The following is a 14417-nucleotide window of genomic DNA, read 5'->3' as shown; positions in this document are numbered from 1 at the left end:
GTTGTAACAGAAGAATATTTATCATGGCATTCAACTTAAATAACTGTGCAAAGCATGTTTGGTATTAAAGTGTTGTAACAGAAGAATATTTATCATGGCATTCAACTTAAATAACTGTGCAATAGCATGTTTGGTATTAAAGTGTTGTAACAGAAGAATATTTATCATGGCATTCAACTTAAATAACTGTGCAATAGCATGTTTGGTATTAAAGTGTTGTAACAGAAGAATATTTATCATGGCATTCAACTTAAATAACTGTGCAATAGCATGTTTGGTATTAAAGTGTTTTAACAGAAGAATATTTATCATAGCATTCAACTTAAATAACTGTGCAAAGCATGTTTGGTATTAAAGTGTTTTAACAGAAGAATATTTATCATGGCATTCAACTTAAATAACTGTGCAATAGCATGTTTGGTATTAAAGTGTTTTAACAGAAGAATATTTATCATAGCATTCAACTTAAATAACTGTGCAAAGCATGTTTGGTATTAAAGTGTTTTAACAGAAGAATATTTATCATGGCATTCAACTTAAATAACTGTGCAATAGCATGTTTGGTATTAAAGTGTTTTAACAGAAGAATATTTATCATGGCATTCAACTTAAATAACTGTGCAATAGCATGTTTGGTATTAAAGTGTTGTAACAGAAGAATATTTATCATAGCATTCAACTTAAATAACTGTGCAAAGCATGTTTGGTATTAAAGTGTTGTAACAGAAGAATATTTATCATGGCATTCAACTTAAATAACTGTGCAATAGCATGTTTGGTATTAAAGTGTTTTAACAGAAGAATATTTATCATGGCATTCAACTTAAATAACTGTGCAATAGCATGTTTGGTATTAAAGTGTTGTAACAGAAGAATATTTATCATAGCATTCAACTTAAATAACTGTGCAAAGCATGTTTGGTATTAAAGTGTTTTAACAGAAGAATATTTATCATGGCATTCAACTTAAATAACTGTGCAATAGCATGTTTGGTATTAAAGTGTTGTAACAGAAGAATATTTATCATGGCATTCAACTTAAATAACTGTGCAATAGCATGTTTGGTATTAAAGTGTTTTAACAGAAGAATATTTATCATGGCATTCAACTTAAATAACTGTGCAATAGCATGTTTGGTATTAAAGTGTTGTAACAGAAGAATATTTATCATAGCATTCAACTTAAATAACTGTGCAAAGCATGTTTGGTATTAAAGTGTTGTAACAGAAGAATATTTATCATGGCATTCAACTTAAATAAGTGTGCAATAGCATGTTTGGTATTAAAGTGTTGTAACAGAAGAATATTTATCATGGCATTCAACTTAAATAAGTGTGCAAAGCATGTTTGGTATTAAAGTGTTGTAAAAGAAGAATATTTATCATGGCATTCAACTTAAATAACTGTGCAATAGCATGTTTGGTATTAAAGTGTTGTAACAGAAGAATATTTATCATGGCATTCAACTTAAATAACTGTGCAATAGCATGTTTGGTATTAAAGTGTTGTTAAAGAAGAATATTTATCATGGCATTCAACTTAAATACTTTTCAGAGCATGTTTGATATTAAAAGTGTCTTAAAGGCACCAGTACTAGATCAATATAAATTTAAGTGGAGTTGATCATGAGAAGGCAACAAATCTGTGGTTAAAATCAGTAAACCTTCTGTCTGGCTTGAAATGAGATTTTACTGGTTTGAATGGCAAATGAAATTTTATATTTTTGTTTTGAATTGTTATTTTTCGTCCAAATAAATGTTGTTTCGACTGGTTTACACAGTTTATTGTCCAAATACCGGTAATAAACTTTCTCTAATTTTTGTGCCAGTTAACATTTTCACATTACCTGATCGGTGTGAGAAAAATGTTTACCCCGATTTTGTTTATTGTCCATGGATTTATGAGTTTTGAACAGCGGTATACTACTGTTGCCTTTAATTATCTAATTCTTGGTCAATTTATCCCTTTCTGCACCCATTGTATAAAAAAATTTAATCAACGTGACCAACGTGTGGTTCAATTGATCTCAGTTCTTCATTGGTTAAAATCTGATTATTAAGGGTTGCATGGAAATTCTATCTATAAATCTATTCAAGCGTTTGCATTGATAGGCAAAAGCTCAAAAACATAGTAAGTTTTCTTTTCGTCAGTTGATAAGACTTTCTTTTTATTTTAGATCTTGCATTATTGATCCTTTTTGCTGTATAGTTTTCTGAGCCTATCTAATTTAATCTTTTGAGAAAATATGCAAAAACTTTAATAGACATATATGAATTATTCATATATGTCTATTAAAGTTTTTAAGATAAATTATCAAAATTCCATATTCCTAGGCCATAATTAAAAATAATTAAGACATCCCCCACCCCTCCTTTTCCCTATCTCATGGTTGCTACTTTTTTTTACTTTGTCAAAATTTTCCCCAAAAATGGCAGAAAAAATATTAAACAAATTTAGCCTCCACAGTCAATGATACTAATATAACCTTATCAATATATGGCTTTTTTTTTAGATTTCTGTAATTAACAGCTCAAGAAATTATCAAAATCTGTAACGCATTTGGACGTGAGAAGTACAAATGTATGTTACAATGTAACAATGGCTAAACAGGTGGACATATTTCTCTCATATAATTTGACCTGAATGTAATTATCAGCCATGTCAACCTGTATTTTATATAGTTTCAAGATGCAGTTCTGTTTCTGTTATACATGTATGTCGCAGTCATATTTTTGTCATATTTTATTGCCAAGGAAAAAGTGAGCATAAAAAATACCAGAACTTTAATTAGCTGCACCGTCTTCTTCATCAAAACACCTGTCACTATAAGAGAATATCTGTAACATTACTTAGGCTACCAGTCTTTCAATTAAAATAGTGTATCATCTTAATATGATTGAAATATTTGCTACTGAACAAAGATCTATCTAAAAGAGGGAAGAAAGATACCAGAGGGACAGTCAAACTCATAAATCAAAAAATAAACTGACAATGCCATGGCTAAAAATGAAAAAGATATACAGACAAAAAATAGAACACATGACATACATGTAACATAGAAAACTAAAGAATAAACAACATGAACACCACCATAAACTAGGGGTGCTCTGGAAGGGTAAGCAGATCCTGCTCCACATGTTGCTCATGAGATAACACATGTATCTAAAGTGCATAAAGGTTTTCTGATATAGATTGAAATTTACATGTAGTTGTGTATACTTATAATAATGAGTATAATGCTTACTTTGGTCTTGGCCTCTACGTGATCTATAATATTACTATGACCCCAGTCTTTTATTTAGTGTACAGTATATAAATTATCATCCTAAATGTGAATGAAATATTTGCCACTGAACAACAATCTATTCACAATGGCATGAAGGTTTTCTTAAAAAGGTTATAAAATAATGCTTACTTTGGTCTTGGCCTAGAAGGTCTAAAACCATGGTTACTGTCCTCCATTTGGTCTGTAGAAGCAGATTTAGGTCTCATATCTGACCAAACAACAGATCTCTGTTGTAATATAGCTGTTGTCATGGTAACATGGTACACTTCAGCTTAAAATTCTGAAACATTAAAACAAATTTAAATCTGTCTGTCAAATTTCCCTAAATAAGAAATACAGCTAAAGAGAGACAACTCTGTTTCAGATGTAAGGTATAAAAATTCATAAAGTTCGGGTTGTTGTCTCTTTGACACATTCCCCATTTCCATTCTCAATTTTAATGAAACCTGAAAACCATATCAGTCAGTGGCGGATTCAGAACTTTTCCTAAGGGGGGTGGGGGCTGACTGACCTAAGGGGGGCCCTGCTCCAGTCATGCTTCAATGATTCCCTATATAATCAACTAAATTTGTCCCACGAAAGGGTGGGGCCCGTGCCCCCCACCCCCGATCCACCTATGTCAGTGGTGGTTGCTGAATGTGTAATCAATTGTAAGTCACAGAAGATCCCTTGTTATATATAATCAGCTGTACAAAGCCCTACCTCGAAAATGTACAATAACTACAACAACAAAATTGATGACCTTAGAGAATAAAATTAAATTATTGACACTTAAATATTTTATTTGTGAAATGGTCATTTCATATGATATTATGTTAACACATACATATTACTTTATTAGATACAATACAAAATATTCAGTAATAAAGTGAAATTTTGTTTTTCTGGTAAATGTTATCACTGTATTTATCATGTTTATAAGATACATTGTAAGTCAAGAATCAAGGGTGTTAACGTAATGTTTACAAGTAATTACAAATATGACTCTGCCATTGGTCACAAGAACCACACTATATGAGACACACATTAGCCTAGAGTGAGGCATTTTTTTTTAGAAAATTGGGAGAGTTGGTGAATAAGTTGGGAGATTTGATGTGGGGCTAGTTGTCTTGCTTTCATTTACATGCTGTATGTCCTCCTCAGGCCCTAAAGCAGCAACCATTTGATTTTCTGGGGGGGGGGGGGGGGTGTGCTATGGTTATTTTTGGAAAAAAAAGTTTGTTTCCAGGTTTTGGTGAGAAAAAAAAAATTGTTTTGGACCCTGAGAAAAAAAAATTGTTTGTTTCACCCTCAGCTGCCACTACATGTATATGTAATGCTAAAATTGAAAGAAAAAAATAGTTTTCGGTTTGTCGCCTAAAAAAATAGATTGTTCTTCGCCAAAGGCGAAAAAAAAAGTTTGCACAGAAAAAAAAACCATAGCCCCCTCCAGAAAATCAAATGGTTGCTGCCTAATTTGGTGAATAAACATATTCCATTCTATTATGTTTATAATATAAATAGTTTTCATGGACAATATTTCTAAAAATCCAAACACATTTCACAGTTACATTGTTGTTTACAATATTTAATCTGTTAAATTATCACATTATCGATATGATACAATAGACGTCTTTACACTGGTATGCAAATTTGTCCGCCATTACTTAACTTCCCTTAAACTTTGAACATGTTGAAATTAGAATTTGAAAAATTGGATGTCACAATTAAAAAGTGCTTTTTGCTTGACGTATTAGCACAGGGGTTTGTTACAATTAGGCGGGTTTACTATCCTGCTATTCATACGGAGTTCGGAGTTTGTATTACTATAGATGGTAAACCTGGCAAATTGTTACAAACCCCTATGAAGGAAGAAAGTTATTTGAAGCATATCTTTAATAGCTCATTCTGAGATATAATTCAGCTATATAGTATTACTAAAAGTGTTAATTCTAATGCAACAACGTTTGTAACGTTCATTTTGATTGGATAACGTCACTTTCTTACATGGCATCAATTGACAATTGATGCTATAGGACGTACGCGCAAGCGCAGATTGTATATGACAGATTTTAAATACATGTTTAAACGTTGTTTTCTGTCAGTTTCATTAGAATGGAGATAACAATATTGTATTTTAAGCTCCGACGGAATCAATTTTGGATTTGATGGTCGCAAATACCCGTTTACTGACTCCGCTAACGCATCGCCAGTAAACTTAATTTGCGACCATCAAATCCCCAATTGATGCCATCGGAGCTTAAAATACAATACAGTTATCTCCTAAATGTATGTACTCAAGATTCCGCCAATTTAGATGCACCCCTTGATTGACTGCAAGGGTACAGTGGATCCATGTACACTCCCTAAGGGTTAATGGAGATGTGACCTTTACAATATTATCCCACCACCAGAACAATCCCTATCCAACGTCGCCCAAGGGAGCATGCAGGACACCGGGAAGTCTGTTATTATGGTGGAGGAAGCTGAAGTACTTGGAGAGAACCCCCCGGCCACTCAATGGAAACAGACAAACCAGAGAGATATCAGAAGAATTGATCTCCAGGTCAAGTAGGGGACAACTTTGACCAACTGAGGCCCCCTAAGTACCCATTCTAGTTTAAACTCCGGTCTGGGTACCAGAGATGTGCGTGAGAGGGTGAAAATTACCCTTCTGATGTACTGATATTTTTAGCACCCCGAGTGAGAATCGAACTCGGGACCTTCAGACTGAAGCCATCGGTCTTAACCACTAGACCACAAACTCACACAAAAAATGTTTATTGATACATGTACATGTATATATCTATGTTTAATGATGCATTTCATTTAACTAAGGATTAAGAATTTGTTTATAAAAATCTGTCTCCTCACAGTTGATAGGGAAATTGACATATATACATCAAGTGTATTTCAAAGTAAAACATTCTTACTGACAGCATTTCACATACACAGCTCGAAATAACTTGTCCAGTTTAACAATGATTAAAACAAATAATCAAATACATCTCTTTCATCTTGTAACAGTATTAAAACATTTGACTTTTCTACTCTTTACAAAAGTATTCCACATTCCAAACTAAAAGGCAAATTGAAAGAGTTGGTATTGCTTTGCTTCATAAAAAAGAATGGCCAACGCAGATATAAGTACACTGTGTATCTTGTCTTAGGGAGGAATAAATCTTACTTTGTAAAGAACCTCTCTGATTCAAACAAAAAATTCTCTGAAACTGATATTATCAAGATGCTCGATTTCTTGATTGACAACATACATTTTTTGTATTTGTTACGTTCGGAGGACATGTTTTTCAACAGACTGTCGGCATTCCCATGAGAACAAACTGTGCACCTCTACTTGCCGACTTATTTCTTTAATATTATGAGGCTGACTTTATGCAGGAACTTCTTAGGAAGAAAGATAAGAAGTTAGCAATATCCTTTAACTCTACTTTCTGCTATATAGATGATGTTCTTTCACTAAATAATTCAAAATTTGGTGACTATGTGGAACGCATCTATCCCATTGAACTAGAGATAAAGGATACAACAGATACAGTTAAGTCGGCTTCTTATCTTGACTTACATCTAGAAATTGACAACGAGGGTCGATTGAAAACAAAACTTTACGACAAAAGAGATGATTTCAGCTTTCCAATTGTGAACTTGCCATTTCTAAGTAGCAACATTCCAGCAGCACCTGCATACCGGGTATATATATCTCCCAATTGATACGATATTCCTGTGCTTGCATTTCCTATCATGATTTTCTTGATAGAGGGTTGCTGCTCACAAGGAAGCTATTAAACCAAGAGTTCCAAATGGTGAAGTTGAAATCATCCCTTCTTAATTTTACGGACGCCATCACGAGTTGGTTGACCGTTATGGAATAACCGTTTCACAAATGATATCGGATATGCTCCTTACATCGTAACTACAATCCCCTTCCCTTTCATGAATGTGACCTACCAAATAAAACTACATTTATTATATTTACCAGATTTGTTATCACATAAGCAATACAACAGGTGCCACATTAGTCCGAGATTACTCTGACGTCCGACGGCTGTTTTGCCAGTGGCAAAAAGGAATAGTGCCACATGTGGAGCAGGATCTGCTTACCCTTCCGGAGCACCTGAGATCACCCTTAGTTTTTGGTGGGTCGTGTTGTTTATTTTTTAGTTTTCTATGTTGTGTCATGTGTACTATTGTTTGTCTTTTTGTCTTTTTCATTTTTAGCCAAGGCGTTGTCAGTTTGTTTTAGATTTATGAGTTTGACTGTCCCTTTGGTATCTTTCGTCCCTCTTTTACAATATTTCATAACAAAAAAAAATTTCATTCAGTAGTGTGTGATATAAAAAACTTATCTCAAATTAACTTAAAAACAAAATAATTGTCAGAATAATACATAAACTCATTTTCTTACGGTGGGGTCTTCTAATCGTAAAAAAATCTTAGTCCGCCATATTGTTTCTATGAACGCAAAACATCTTGGTCACAACTGGGTTTGAATAAAGCCGCTGTATAGTTATGGCAAACAACTTTAAAGACTCGGACTAACAGGTGCCCTACGAGGTCCACCAGCTGTACACTGGCATATTGACCCTCATAATTTTAAAATGCATGTATGTTTCGTATAGTTTTCGTAATTTATAGAAACACTGTCTTCATACTCTAAGTTGTCGACTGTTGTCAATGAGTTAACTCCATGAGAGCTAAAATGCACGTAATTCACAGTTGGGGCGAGACACCTTACACTTTCGCACATTACCCGTTCGCCCTCAAAACACCTTTGTACTTGAACGTTCGCCCCATTGGTCCGTTCGACCCCTATTTTAATCCAAATTCCATTTATATTGATAGATATTTTTATGTGCATATGAATATATATATACATGATATATGTATTCCTGAATAAAAATTTGGCGATTAAAAATCAGTCTTAAATGTGATATATTTTTTTATTTATTTAATGATTAATTATCATGATTATTAAATGTTAATTATGTATGATTTAACTGTTTAAATTTGTATATATATGTGTTTGAAAATCATGATTGTTGTCATAACTAGCTTTAATGTATATATATGTAGGACTCTAAAGTGCAATGGTACTCTAAAGTATGATGGTCACGCCAAAGTGTGATGGTCTACGCTAAAGTGCAATGGTACTCTAAAGTATGATGGTCACACCAAAGTATGATGGTCTACGCTAAAGTGTGATGGTACTCTAAAGTATGATGGTCACGCCAAAGTGTGATGGTCTACGCTAAAGTGCAATGGTACTCTAAAGTATGATGGTCACGCCAAAGTGTGATGGTCTACGCTAAAGTGCAATGGTACTCTAAAGTATGATGGTCACGCCAAAGTGTGATGGTCTACGCTAAAGTGTGATGGTACTCTAAAGTATGATGGTCACGCCAAAGTGTGATGGTCTACGCTAAAGTGCAATGGTACTCTAAAGTATGATGGTCACACCAAAGTATGATGGTCTACGCTAAAGTGCTATGGTACTCTAAAGTATGATGGTCACGCCAAAGTGTGATGGTCTACGCTAAAGTGCAATGGTACTCTAAAGTATGATGGTCACGCCAAAGTGTGATGGTCTACGCTAAAGTGTGATGGTACTCTAAAGTATGATGGTCACGCCAAAGTGTGATGGTCTACGCTAAAGTGTGATGGTACTCTAAAGTATGATGGTCACGCCAAAGTGTGATGGTCTACGCTAAAGTGCAATGGTACTCTAAAGTATGATGGTCACACCAAAGTATGATGGTCTACGCTAAAGTGCAATGGTACTCTAAAGTATGATGGTCACGCCAAAGTGTGATGGTCTACGCTAAAGTGCAATGGTACTCTAAAGTATGATGGTCACGCCAAAGTGTGATGGTCTACGCTAAAGTGCAATGGTACTCTAAAGTATGATGGTCACACCAAAGTATGATGGTCTACGCTAAAGTGCTATGGTACTCTAAAGTATGATGGTCACGCCAAAGTGTGATGGTCTACGCTAAAGTGCAATGGTACTCTAAAGTATGATGGTCACGCCAAAGTGTGATGGTCTACGCTAAAGTGCAATGGTACTCTAAAGTATGATGGTCACGCCAAAGTGTGATGGTCTACGCTAAAGTGCAATGGTACTCTAAAGTATGATGGTCACGCCAAAGTGTGATGGTCTATGCTAAAGTGCGATGGTGTCAGACGCTATAGTGCGATGGTTGCTTGTTTTTTTAAATGCGATCAGATGACACATTGGTTTACACGCTAAAGTGCGATGGTGTAACAGGAATGGTGTTCAGGCAATGTGTTTTATTTTTCAATGCTGTGTTATTAATACAGAAACTTATATAATACAATTGTTAGGTGAATAAATGTTTCATTGACTCCGTTATTTTTCTCGTATCAATTGTTTTTCAATGGTCCTTCTGATAACCTTTAGCATGTTTAGTCATAAAACATAACTATCTGCTGGGTTAACCATACAATAAACTATAGGTTCCAGTCTTATTTTGAGAATTGTCTATTGGGCAATCATATGATGATACTACACAACTGCCATGACTGCTTGGTATGTCCAGAGACATATTTCTCTGATATGTCTCTGGTATGTCACTAACTTGTTGACGAATATCCATTTCTTTCACAGACATGACAATACATATTAACTTAAATAGAAAGTTAAAAAGTAGCTTTTATTTCAATCAAGTTAATAACATTCGATTAAAAACATAGAAGGAGTTTCTAAATTAAATTTGGATGAATTTAAATACTTTGACACTTAGTGTATTTTGACTTTTTCGCTCTCTTTTACGGTTATATAATGCACTTTCCCCTTACTGTCGTCAGTTTCCTATGTTGATTTTAAGTCCTTTTATATCCACTATTCTGACACAAACATGTTTGTCCGCACCGTCAAAGCGAGTTAAAAGGTTTTGTACCGTGGGTAATTATGTGGGAAAAAACTCCTCCGCATACAGTCTTCTATTATCACTGACTAAAAATGATTGTTTTATTTGTATTGCTTTTCTTGTCTTTTAAAAATCCTTCATCTCCACAAATATTCTCGTTTACCAGCATGTTAATTTTTGTATGCTCAAACGGCTTGAAGCGTCATAATGCATACGTCCACACTTTTGCAAACAAACACGCATTCGTGGAAAAATGCACTTAAGCATATACCATCGCACTTTAGTGTGATCATCACATTAGGGCCCCCATTGCACTTTAGAGTCCTACATATATACTGCATGTAGTTTGCTTAGTACATGTGGTGAGTAAACCGGTAAGCCGGTAAAGACTTTAAATGAAAAACATAACAGATTTATCATGTTTATTGATTTAAACAAACAAAAAACGTTTTCAGAATGCAAACAAACATGTTTTTTTGCAAACCTATGCATTCCTAGACAAATCATCCCAAAGAAAACTCAGACCATCTTAAACATCAATGAACATGTTAGTGTTAAACAGGTACTTTGACCTATAATGGTTTGATACTTTTACAAATTGTCTTGGCGAGTTGTCTCATTGGCATCATACCACATCACGTTTATATATCTAATTAGTAAACAGATTTTACTTCTCATTTAAGACTGGAAAAAGGCAAATAACTTCCAATGAGAACCCACAATATTCTGAGTTTTTAATAAACGTATTATCACAGATAGACATTCTTTCAATTAGCTTGTACTGTGAAGTAATCAGCGACCATTAGCCAATTCTTCCCTTGACATCATATTCTTATAAGCAGGGCCCTCAGGATTGTTCTAAATCCCAATTTTTTTGTTAAGGACAAATAGCTTTCAATTTAGGATTTCACTGGCAAACATGATGGCAAATGTGACTGTTTTTGAGCCTTGCTTAGTATGTGTTTTCCATGCTTACAACCAAATACTTTATTTGTCTATCAAGTAGACCAAAATGAGAAGAATAACTACAATTATAATTTTCAAACATATATCATGTATAATAGATATAAAAAAAAAGAAGAAAATAATGCATTATTTTTTTCTCTCTGAATTTACAATTAAATTTTATCTATAAAATCAGACAGACACTATGACATTTATGACAGAGATTATAACTAATTACATTTTAACTCTTATTATTTTGTTTTATTTATTTCCAGATATGGTTGTCATTCTGATGTTAAAACACATGAAATGACTTTCATGTGCACAATTTGATAAAGAAACCTGATAGTGAAGTGAAGTTTCAGAAATCAATGTAAAGGACTCACATGGTGTAATAGTTCAAAAGATCAATGCCATTATGTACCAGAATGTGTATGGCTGGATACTTGATCATTGGAAGCTTACTGCAGACTCTTTTAAAGATGTTGATTCTGGAGACAGCACTGTGACAAATTTTTCATACAAAAAGGACATGTTTGAAATTAATAGTCAATTTATCATGGATAGCCAGTTTGAAAGTAAAATCAGGGTACAGGAAAGGGATGAAGATACATTTGTCAATCGTAAAAAGAGAAAAAGAAAAAGAAAATCTGATTTAAATGAAGGAGAAATTAAAGCTAAAACATATCATGATAAAATTATAGAAGTTATTGTACGTGCCTATAAATCTTTACTCGATGGTTCCAAAGATATGAAGCTTTTTAGAGATCTTGGTAAATCATTAGATAATAATGTTGCTGCAAGAAAGATTGCTGCCAACTCTGGACCAGGAGACAAACTGAGGGAATTGTGTTATACTGATATCAACGACCTTGACATTGAAACTGTGACTTTAAAATCTCATGGTGTTTATGATGATTTGTGTAATAAACTTGTGAAAAATTGCAGCAACTCTCCCATAAAAGTTAAAATTAAGGATGACTTTTATCTTTTACCTGCTGAATGTTCTTTTATTATGGGTGACACTGTTAATTTAAAATACTTTTCTACAATTTTAGGCAGAAATGAATTTGATTTTATTTTACTTGATCCACCGTGGGAGAATAAGTCTGTTAAAAGAAAGAAACAATATTGGACATTGAATAATGAAGAATTATTTAAAATCCCAGTTCCTGAGTTATCTGCCCCTGGTTGTGTTATTGGTGTGTGGGTTACAAACAAAATGAAACATAAGGATTTTGTTATACAAGAGTTATTCCCCTTTTGGAATGTAGATTTTATAACAACATGGTATTGGATTAAAGTCACAAAGACTGGCAGTACAGTATTAGACATAATGTCCGAACATAAAAAACCATATGAAATTCTTATATTAGGAAAATGTAAACACACAGAAATGAAGGATGTATCCGATGAAAAGATAGACTCTAACACAGAAGAAGAACATACGAAAAATGACATTTGTAAAAATATGAAATGCAAAGAAAACTTAAGTGAAAAGATAAGTTCTAAATCTTTAGATGGCATTTGTAATGAGAGAACTATTTTACCTGCTTCGTTTAACAACCATGATATACCGTTAGATGGGACAATGATGAGTGTGGCTGGTGAAGACAGATCCATCTTACCTGCTCCGTTAAACAATTATAATCCTCCGTTAGAGATGACAATGATGAGTGTACCTAGTAGTATTCATTCTATGAAAATTCCATTACAAGATATCATGAAACCTTATCTTCCAGAAACTCCAAATTGTTTGGAAATATTTGCCAGAAACTTGACGCCAGGTTGGTGTTGCTATGGTAATGAGGTGTTTAAACATCAGCATATGGATTATTTTGAAGTTTTTACCAAAGATTCTAGAATTCCATTAGACTCGGATGTAAAATAAATAAATGTTTAAAGCATGCATTCGAATTATTTTAAATATTTTAGGTGCATTGTTCATGCTTTTGTGCACACATTTAAGTACCAATTCCAAAAATATTTGTACACATTTTATAACCATCATTGTTGTTATATTATATATTACTACTACCTGACTACTAGAAACAATGAGAAATGGTATTACATATATTGATAATTTTTGTCTGTCATTGAAACCAGCCGAAACTGTGATATGATGTTCAGTAGTTTTTCAGGAATCTAATGTTTAGGAGTTGTCATTTGTTAATGTGGTTCATAAGTGTTTTTCATTTCTCGTAATGATATAGATAAATAAAAATTTCCATTTGAATTGTTTAACAAAGTCAGGTCATTTTTAGGGTTCTTTATAGCTTACTATTGTAAGCTAAGGCTCTGTGTTAAAGGCTGCTTTTTGACCTATAATGGTTTACTTTTATAAATTCAGTGGTGGATCCAGGGGGGGGACCCCCCTTTTTTAGCTCACCTGGCCCGAAGAGCCAAGTGAGCTTTTCTCATCACTTGGCGTCCGTCCGTCGTCGTCCGTCGTCGTTAACTTTTACAAAAATCTTCTCCTCTGAAACTACTGGGCCAAATTAAACCAAACTTGGCCACAATCATCATTGGGGTATCTAGTTAAAAAAATGTGTGGCTTGACCCGCCAAACCAACCAAGATGGCCGCCATGGCTTAAAATAGAACATAGGGGTAAAATGCAGTTTTTGGCTTATAACTCAAAAACCAAAGCATTTAGAGCAAATCTGACATGGGGTAAAATTGTTTATCAGTTCAAGATCTATCTGCCCTGAAATTTTCAGATGAATCGGACAACCCGTTGTTGGGTTGCTGCCCCTGAATTGGTAATTTTAGGGAAATTTTGCTGTTTATCTTGAATATTATTATAGATAGAGATAAACTGTAAACAGAAATAATGTTCATCAAAGTAAGATCTACAAATAAGTCAACATGATCAAAATGGTCAGTTGACCTCTTTATGAGTTATTGCTCTTTTCAGTCAATTTTTAACAATTTTACGTAAATCTTAGTAATCTTTTACAAAAATCTTCTCCTCTAAAACTACCAGGATAAATTAAAACAAACTTGGCCACAATCATTATTGGGGTACCTAGTTTAAAAAATGTGTGGCATGACCTGGCAAACCAACCAACATGGCCGCCATTGCTAAAAATAGAACATAGGGGTAAAATGCAGTTTTTGGCTAAAACTCAAAAACCAAAGCATTTAGAGCAAATCTGACAGGGAGTAAAATTGTTTATCAGGTCAAGATCAATCTGCCATGAAATTTGCAGATGGATCGGACAACCTGCTGGTAGGTTGCTGCCCCTGAATTAGTCATTTTAAGGAAATTTTGCCGTTTTTTGTTATTATCTTGAATATTA

At 33.9% G+C, this 14417-nt stretch overlaps 2 protein-coding genes across 3 annotated transcripts in view; one reads left to right on the top strand and one right to left on the bottom strand.

Annotated features, from left to right (window-relative positions):
* LOC134695389 (cingulin-like protein 1) overlaps positions 1 to 7851 on the bottom strand; it is a 54824-nt gene extending 46973 nt beyond the window's left edge. For both annotated transcript variants that reach the window (XM_063556623.1, XM_063556625.1), the window contains exons 1-2: positions 7690 to 7851; positions 3417 to 3567 (exon numbers count right to left, since the gene is read on the bottom strand). In XM_063556623.1, coding sequence (XP_063412693.1) covers positions 3417 to 3538 — 122 coding nt within the window. In that variant the 5' untranslated portion in view covers positions 3539 to 3567; positions 7690 to 7851. The remainder of the gene's footprint in view (positions 1 to 3416; positions 3568 to 7689) is intronic.
* LOC134695390 (N(6)-adenine-specific methyltransferase METTL4-like) lies at positions 7809 to 13866 on the top strand. Its single transcript, XM_063556628.1, has 2 exons — positions 7809 to 7888; positions 11392 to 13866. Exon 2 carries the CDS (start codon positions 11535 to 11537, stop codon positions 13005 to 13007), a length of 1473 nt encoding a protein of 490 aa, XP_063412698.1. The 5' UTR covers positions 7809 to 7888; positions 11392 to 11534; the 3' UTR covers positions 13008 to 13866.
* Positions 13867 to 14417: the final 551 nt, after the last annotated feature.

This window comes from Mytilus trossulus, chromosome 13 (genome assembly GCF_036588685.1).
Source record: "Mytilus trossulus isolate FHL-02 chromosome 13, PNRI_Mtr1.1.1.hap1, whole genome shotgun sequence".
Lineage (NCBI taxonomy): Eukaryota > Metazoa > Mollusca > Bivalvia > Mytilida > Mytilidae > Mytilus > Mytilus trossulus.
This window is presented reverse-complemented; position numbering and strand designations above follow the sequence as displayed.